Here is a 6,886-nt window from a genome sequence, read left to right as displayed (position 1 = left end):
TCTGGTTGTGGGGGTATGCATATATGCATTGTGCAATCTGTCAGGAAAATTCACCCCTTTCTTCTGACAGATTGTTTCTGACAAAGAAAGTGAGGATGTTTACTTAGTTGTAAGCCAGCAGCATACGGTTCTGCCCCTTCCTGTGTCCTCTTCCACGTCTCGGGGCTGGATCAAGCAGAGACCTGCCAGGAAAGTCCAAGAACTGCAGGAAAAGATGCTCTTGGTTCTCTCTTCTGTGGCTTGACATGGTCAGGCAGATGAGATGAGTGAGAGCTGCAGCAGCTGGGCTATTCACGTGTTGCAATTTTAAGAGCGGGTCCTGGTGCTTGTGGCTGTTTCAATTCACGCCTGTGCATCCCGCGGTTTGCAGGTTGCTCTCTTCCTCTTGACCACTCGCCCTCAGAAGGTCCCGGAGGACTCCTTGTCCTGACAGGGCGTGTGATTCCTCTTCTCTGCAGGTGGTGTGTTTCCTGGTCACTGCCTTCCTTCATCTCTTCTTCATGGCAGCCTTTTCGTGGATGTTGGTGGAGGGGCTTCTCCTGTGGAGCAAGGTGGTAGCAGTCAACATGAGTGAAGACAGGAGAATGAAGTTCTACTACGTGACAGGCTGGGGTATCTACACACTCGTCTGCACTGGGCACTTGGAAAAATGTGCTATTTTTTTTCTCTAGCAAAAGTTCCAGTAGGAGAGATCCCAGAACGTTTGGTTCATTTCCGTATGCGAGTCGGATGCTGCTGCTCTGCAGGGGCTTTCTTGACTTTATGTGTCAAATTGCCAGTCTTAGAATATAAGTTAAAAGCATTTCTGAGGTTTTTCTAAAACCAAGAGTTCAATTTAAAAAAAAAAAAAAGGACAAGGAAGTTTACAGTAAATTCTTGTTCTTGGAGAGCATTTCTGCTGTTTGATAATAATCAAAATATAAATATAGTCCAGACTAAGCACCCTTTATTCTGAGTGAACCCTTCAGGGATATAGAATTAATTTCTATATCAGGGATGTAGAATTAATTAATGAGTCTTCTATCAGAGAGGAGCCTCATCAAGTCAGTGCTCCTTGCAAAACACACACCTCGTCCGATATGGGACAATGGGTTCAACTATTTTGAATTGGTTTATGTCTTTGGTTGTCCATTTTGTTAAAAAAGCAATCCTAGGAGTAAATTGCTTTGATCAGGACTCAGGACTTGGAATGCTTTATACCTAGGAGAGGGATGCTGACAGGGTATAAATCTGCAGAGCCAGGACAGATTTCAGCCGCGGTGAATTGATGTTGCTCTCGGGGTTTCAGAGGCTAAGCTGGCTCAGGCTGGAGCGTGTCTGCTCACGGGGCTTTGAAACAATTGTCTAGAGCAGAGCTGACCCACGTGGGTCATCTCTGCTTTTCCTGGCGTTTAATTTGCACTCTTTTCTTTTTTTCCTGCAGGTCTTCCCATCGTTATCGTGGGTGTGACCCTTGCAACTTCCTTTAACAAGTATGTGGCAGACAACTATTGCTGGCTGAACGTTCAGACCAATGTCATCTGGGCTTTCGTGGGGCCCGTGCTCTTCATCCTGGCTGTAAGTGCCAAAACCTGCCGGGAAGGTGCAATTCCTGGGTTCCTTCGTGTCTGGTTTGACGACAGCGTTGCAGAGTCAGGGCCGTCGGCACTTCTCTAGCTAAGGTGCCTGCTGACAGGGCTCGTTGTGCCTGCTGCCTTTCGAGGAGAATTTTTGTCATGCTTTGTATGTGCTTTCACAGCACAAATAAATGTCTTTAATCCAAGCAGCTTTTTGATTTTAATAATAAAAAAATAAAAAGTGCTTTAAGAAAGTTTTGCTGACCGGTTCTTGTATTGGCCGTTAAATTAGGAATGTAGATAAATGTGCAGGTTGACTGTGACATTGCCTTAACTACAGGTCTGATTTTAATATGTGAACATCTACCTTCTTGAGGTGGAATCAGTATTATACAACAACACAGTAGCAGGAAAAGGTGCCATGTTTAAGGGATTCAGAGCAGACCCTTGACAGCAGAGAAATTCAGTAGGAGAATTTTTAAGATAGGTTTTCTAGATTTCCTAAGTGTGTGCATAGCTCTATGAAGCATTTTGTTCACTGTTTTCTCAGGAGTTGTACTTTTATCCCCAAGTTCTGACACTTTAGTTATTGAGTTCCCAACAGAAAAGTCTCGCCCCACTGGAGCTGAGATTACAGGAGGTTGCTGGGTCCAGTGGCTCTTCTCTGGCAGGTGAACACCTTCGTGCTGTGCCGGGTGGTGATGGTGACCGTGTCCAGCGCTCGCAGGAGATCAAAGATGCTGACGCCCAACACCAATGTGGAGAGCCAGATTGGAATACAGATATGGTGAGCAGGGAAAGGGCTGGTTTTCCCAGCCCCACATGCTCTGGGTGTGAAATCGTGGAATTACTGTTAAGCTGAGAGGCTTTGCCTCAGCGAAGTGAGAGACCACGAGTGTTCGCTTCACAGTCTGAAGAGGTCGTAGCTGAATGTGGTCCTGTCCCGCAGCAGGATGCCAGCTGGGAAGTGTGCAGGGGCTTTGGCTATTGGTCTTTTTATAAAATATTTTCTGTGTGACTTTGGGATTTGGTGGATTGAAAGGAACGCTGGTGGGGAGGGAGAGATGATGTGGACTTCTGTAATCAGTCAATACAAAGAGACCTCTAAAAAACTGCTGCTTGAGTCATTACTTTATCATTCTCTGAGAATCTTTATTGTTGTTAGCTGGCGCCGGGTACCCCTGCTAGACACACATTGTTCCCCTGTATCATAAATACATTTCCCAAACTTACAGAAGCATGAAGATAGGGCATAGCTAGAGGGCAGGGTGACATCCATATGCTAATAAAACAAATACAGAAGCCCTCCTTCTAGCAGCAATTGTGGGGAAAATAGCTGCTTTCTCATGGCTAATGACGTCAAAGAGCTCCCTTCTTGCTAACTCTCAGTGATAAATACAGAGCAGGGCTGGCACGCTGGGGCTGGGAGATGAAATGTTTGGTTTCCCCCCTCTTAACTGATTTTGTTCGCCAAGGAATTTGTCCCATAGCTGGCATCTTGGGTTCCTCTTTGGTGGACACGTTATCTGAAAGGCACTTGCTGGGGGAGGAGGGGGTTTGCAGGAAGGACGTTTGGTGATCTGGGGAGCTTGGCCAGGACACCAGGGATGTGGGGCATGGCAGGGACCCTCACGGAGAGCTGGGAGGTGGGTGCCAGTGTGCTGAGTTTTGGCTTTGCCCAGGTAACTTTGAGCTCTTCCTTCTGACAGGGCCACAGCCAAGCCTGTCCTGGTGCTGCTGCCGGTGCTGGGGCTGACCTGGGTGTGTGGGGTCCTCGTCCACCTCAGCATCGTTTGGGCCTATGTCTTCATCGCACTGAACTCCCTCCAGGTGAGTGGTGATCCTCAGGTCACAGCCAAGCAGTTCTTGTGCCTCGGTGTGCTCTACCTGTGCTAACAGCCAGGGACATTGGTCAGCTCTGAAGCCCAGCCCGGCTCTTCCAAGCTGTTTTGTCTGGGGAAACTTAAATTCGTGCTCCCAGGATATGAAATACAACCCCCGAGACCTTGTTCATGTAATGATCCTTCAGCACTAATCTCTGGAGTGTCTTCCTGGTGCCACAGCTTTCCACTTCAAATCTTGTTTCTCACGTTAGACTTTCTGGCATTGGCATGGTTTCAAAACATTTCCAAACTGATGTGCCTGTAGGGAACTTCATTAGAGTTTTGACTTGGTCACTTAAGGATAAAGAAAACGGTAACTGTCTGGTTTACTGGGACAAGCATCCCAGCTGCTGTTTGAGCCTCATTCCTACAGGGAAGGGATGGCCACGTGTGCCAGCATCCCTGTCGGCATAGGGCTGCTCATGGAGAGTGTCTCGGAGGTCACTTCCAGCCATAGTGTGCTTGACTGCTGCTTAGGTGGTGTGTGCTCTAGGATGTGTTTTTCATCAGGTTCGTGTTCATACCTGCTCAGACCGTGTGTCCCAAGAACTGCCCAGGCAGCACCGCCTTCCCTTTGCCTGGGAATCAGCTTTATTGTGGGGAGACAAGAGGAGAAGAATGAAGAATTTAGGACTGGAAATCTTTACCCCTAGAATCTGTATTGTCTGCAGGGGCGCTCCCAGTGCCTGGGGAGAGGTGCACTGGAATCTAATGGGGTGCGGGAGCGGGGGGTGGAGCAGCTCGCGGTGCGGGCTGGTGCTCAGACCCTCGCGCGGGGAGGCTGGACGTGTGTGCTGTTTCTAGCTCTGACTTGCAAGACCTTGGGTGAGTCATGCCATCTCCTTCATTCTCTCCATTCTTCTTTGGGTAGCATCTGGCTACATTTTTAAGGCTATTTGCTCGTCTTCGTGTTTTCTGGGGCCATGGCTGTGGCTCCTGAATGTTGCTGTACTTCAGAGTCCTGTTGTTAGTGTGTTAGTGTTAATAGGGATCTCTGGAGGACAGAAAGTAACCCTGGTGTGTAAAGCAATACTTAAACACTAAGTTTACTGGTTTCATCAGAAGAGTCTAAAACTTTAACCAATCTGTATGTGGTTAAGAGAGCAAAGCAAGTTGTATTAGCCACAGGAGCCAGGATGCTCTGAGCTGAGGTAGGGCAGTTCCCGGGACCTCAGGATATCTGAAACTCAGGGACATGTGGTGAAAAAAAGTCCCAAAACATGTGCTTGCCACCTGCGACTCAAAGTACCAACCTCTTGCTGGCAGAACCTTTGCAAACTTCGGGAGAAGGCAGCTGTAGATGGAGCTAGAGAAGCACTGAGCAGCCCTGCTACTGCCAGGGCAGAGGTCCCGGGCTGGGCCCCCCTCAGTGCAGGGAACCAGCCTGGAGAGGGGTCCAACCCTGGGGCTAAGGCTCTGCCAGGACAGGCAGCACCTGCAGGTGCCCCCAGTCGCTCCTGTCCCGGCACTGGATGCTCACAGACATGTTCTTCAGAGCCCCTTGCCCGGTGCTTGAGGACAACCCCTGCTCCAGCAGATACAAGTGAAGAGAGCAGCTGGACACTACCCTGACCGTTGGGATCCGACGAGTTCTCCACCCCATCTCCCTTTTTTTTCTTCAGATTCAGCAGAAATCCTCTGTTGCTGTAGCTGTCCCTTCGGAGCAGCAGAGTTTGCAGCGCTTCCCTCTGGCACACTTGGCTGGTCTCGGTGTAGCACTGGCCCAGCTCTCCAAGGGTGAAGCGCAGGCGTTATCACCACGTGCACGAGACGGGTGGTTGCTCCAGGGATGTTCTGCCTGTGGCTGGAGCTGGTCCAGCAGCCGGGTGCTGCTCACGCACATCCGTCAGCGCTTGGATGGGGATGGTCCAAGGCCAGGCAAGGGCCACCTCTCAGCTGTTGGGGACGTCAGGAGAGTGGCAGGAGGCCTGTCCTAACTGTGATTAAATACAGCACCAGTTCTTTTCGCCTCCTCATGCCACACCTAGGGTATTGAGCAGAAGAGAACTCCAGCCTCAGTGCTATGAGATGAGGTGAGCAGAGCTGCGAACAGCACCAGCATCTCTTCATTCACAGAAAAAGACAATTCTCCACTTGCCTGAATTCCATCAACACTGGCAGAGAGGCAGAGCACAGCACAGCGTCCCGGCACCACGCTGGCAGTCTTCCTCTGCCTTGCTTGGGTAGTTTTGACATAAAGCCATGCACAGAGGGGTCCTGCTGAGGATCTTGGGTTTGGGTGGCCTTCAAGAGAGCTGCTTTCCAGTAACACTCAGGGCTGCTCTTCCCACTGTAACCCAGCCCCAGTGAGGGAAATCCCACAGCCGGTTCCCTGGCTCAGTGACTGCTCATACCCCTCGGCTGACCCCAGCTCCACATGCTCCGTGGCTTACTCAGCCTTTGATTCATCGCGGATGCAGGCAGAGGGACTGAGGGATGCTGGGTCTCATAACGTGGCTGCTGGGCATGTGGGGTTTTTTGAGAGGCAAGGAGTAACTCATGAAATGAATAACTGTGTCCTCTGGATGATACGTCTCATGAGACTCTCGCAAACTGTGACAAGGTCCACCTTGGGTGAGATAGGAGCCGAGATGTTTGCTGGATCAGGACTTGTTTTCTCCCCCTGCTTTCTAAGTTATTGCTGCTTTTGCTTTTCTTCTTTCTCCTAAGGCTCGGTAGGAGCCGTGGCTGTTTCGTAGACAGACAACCAAGGGTTTGCCCTTGGATGCGCTGTGCTTGTTTGCTTCTGTCCCTTCATTACCAATTTCAGGTCAGTTTGCAGATTACCCCAGAAGAAAAATGCTGAAGGGAAGCTGTGAAGCTGAGAGAAAGCCGGGACAAAGCTGCCCTGCTCCAGCCCCTTTGCTGGCTGCCTCATGGGTCGCCTTGGAATTTTCTTTAAGGCCGATGTGGTTCACGTGCCGCTCTGGCGCAGGGAGGTTTTGCCGCGGTGGTTGTTTGTTTGTTTGGCTGCTTTCTATTTATCTGCGGAAAACCGAAGCCTGTCTTCAAGGTTACTCTGTGCGTCGACACCAAACATGACGGCTCCTTCTCCAGGCAGGCAGGCAGTGCAGGAATTCAGCTGAGCAACTGAAAAGCCGCTCGGCCCCGCGGGTTGCCTTGCCCCCAGACCCTGGTCCCAGAGGAAGGAGCACCAGCACCCTGCCAAGTGCCCGAAACGGCGTCGGTAGAACTTGCTGGCTTCATCTGGGCTTGTGGAGCTGGAAAGATGGTCCCCAGGTTGGCTCAGGGCAGGGGCTTCCAGAGCCCCTCGCCCCTCTCTGGTGGGAGGGGTGCCAGGGACGGCGTTGCTGCCAGCCGGAGCGTGGCAGGACAGACACACGCCGGGCAGGAGCATCGTCCTGCTCTGCAGCATGGGCATGAGCCGCGCTCTCGTGAGCGAGTCGGGGTGTTGCGGGTGCTGTTGGGAGAAGATGGCGCAGGGGA

General features: G+C 51.0%; 1 protein-coding gene across 1 annotated transcript in view; it reads left to right on the top strand.

Annotated features, from left to right (window-relative positions):
• Positions 1-6,886, top strand: part of GPR144 (G protein-coupled receptor 144) — a gene marked incomplete at its 3' end in the record, with an annotated part of 20,113 nt that overhangs the window by 9,279 nt on the left and 3,948 nt on the right. Inside the window, 4 exon segments of the mRNA XM_009867388.1 lie at positions 459-612; positions 1,424-1,557; positions 2,228-2,343; positions 3,266-3,386. Of these exon segments, the coding sequence (XP_009865690.1) occupies positions 459-612; positions 1,424-1,557; positions 2,228-2,343; positions 3,266-3,386 (525 nt within the window).

Source organism: Apaloderma vittatum, unplaced genomic scaffold (genome assembly GCF_000703405.1).
Source record: "Apaloderma vittatum isolate BGI_N311 unplaced genomic scaffold, ASM70340v1 scaffold5324, whole genome shotgun sequence".
NCBI classification, from domain to species: Eukaryota; Metazoa; Chordata; class Aves; order Trogoniformes; family Trogonidae; genus Apaloderma; species Apaloderma vittatum.
The sequence above is the reverse complement of the archived record's forward strand: the minus strand, read 5'-3'. Positions and strand labels throughout refer to the sequence as shown.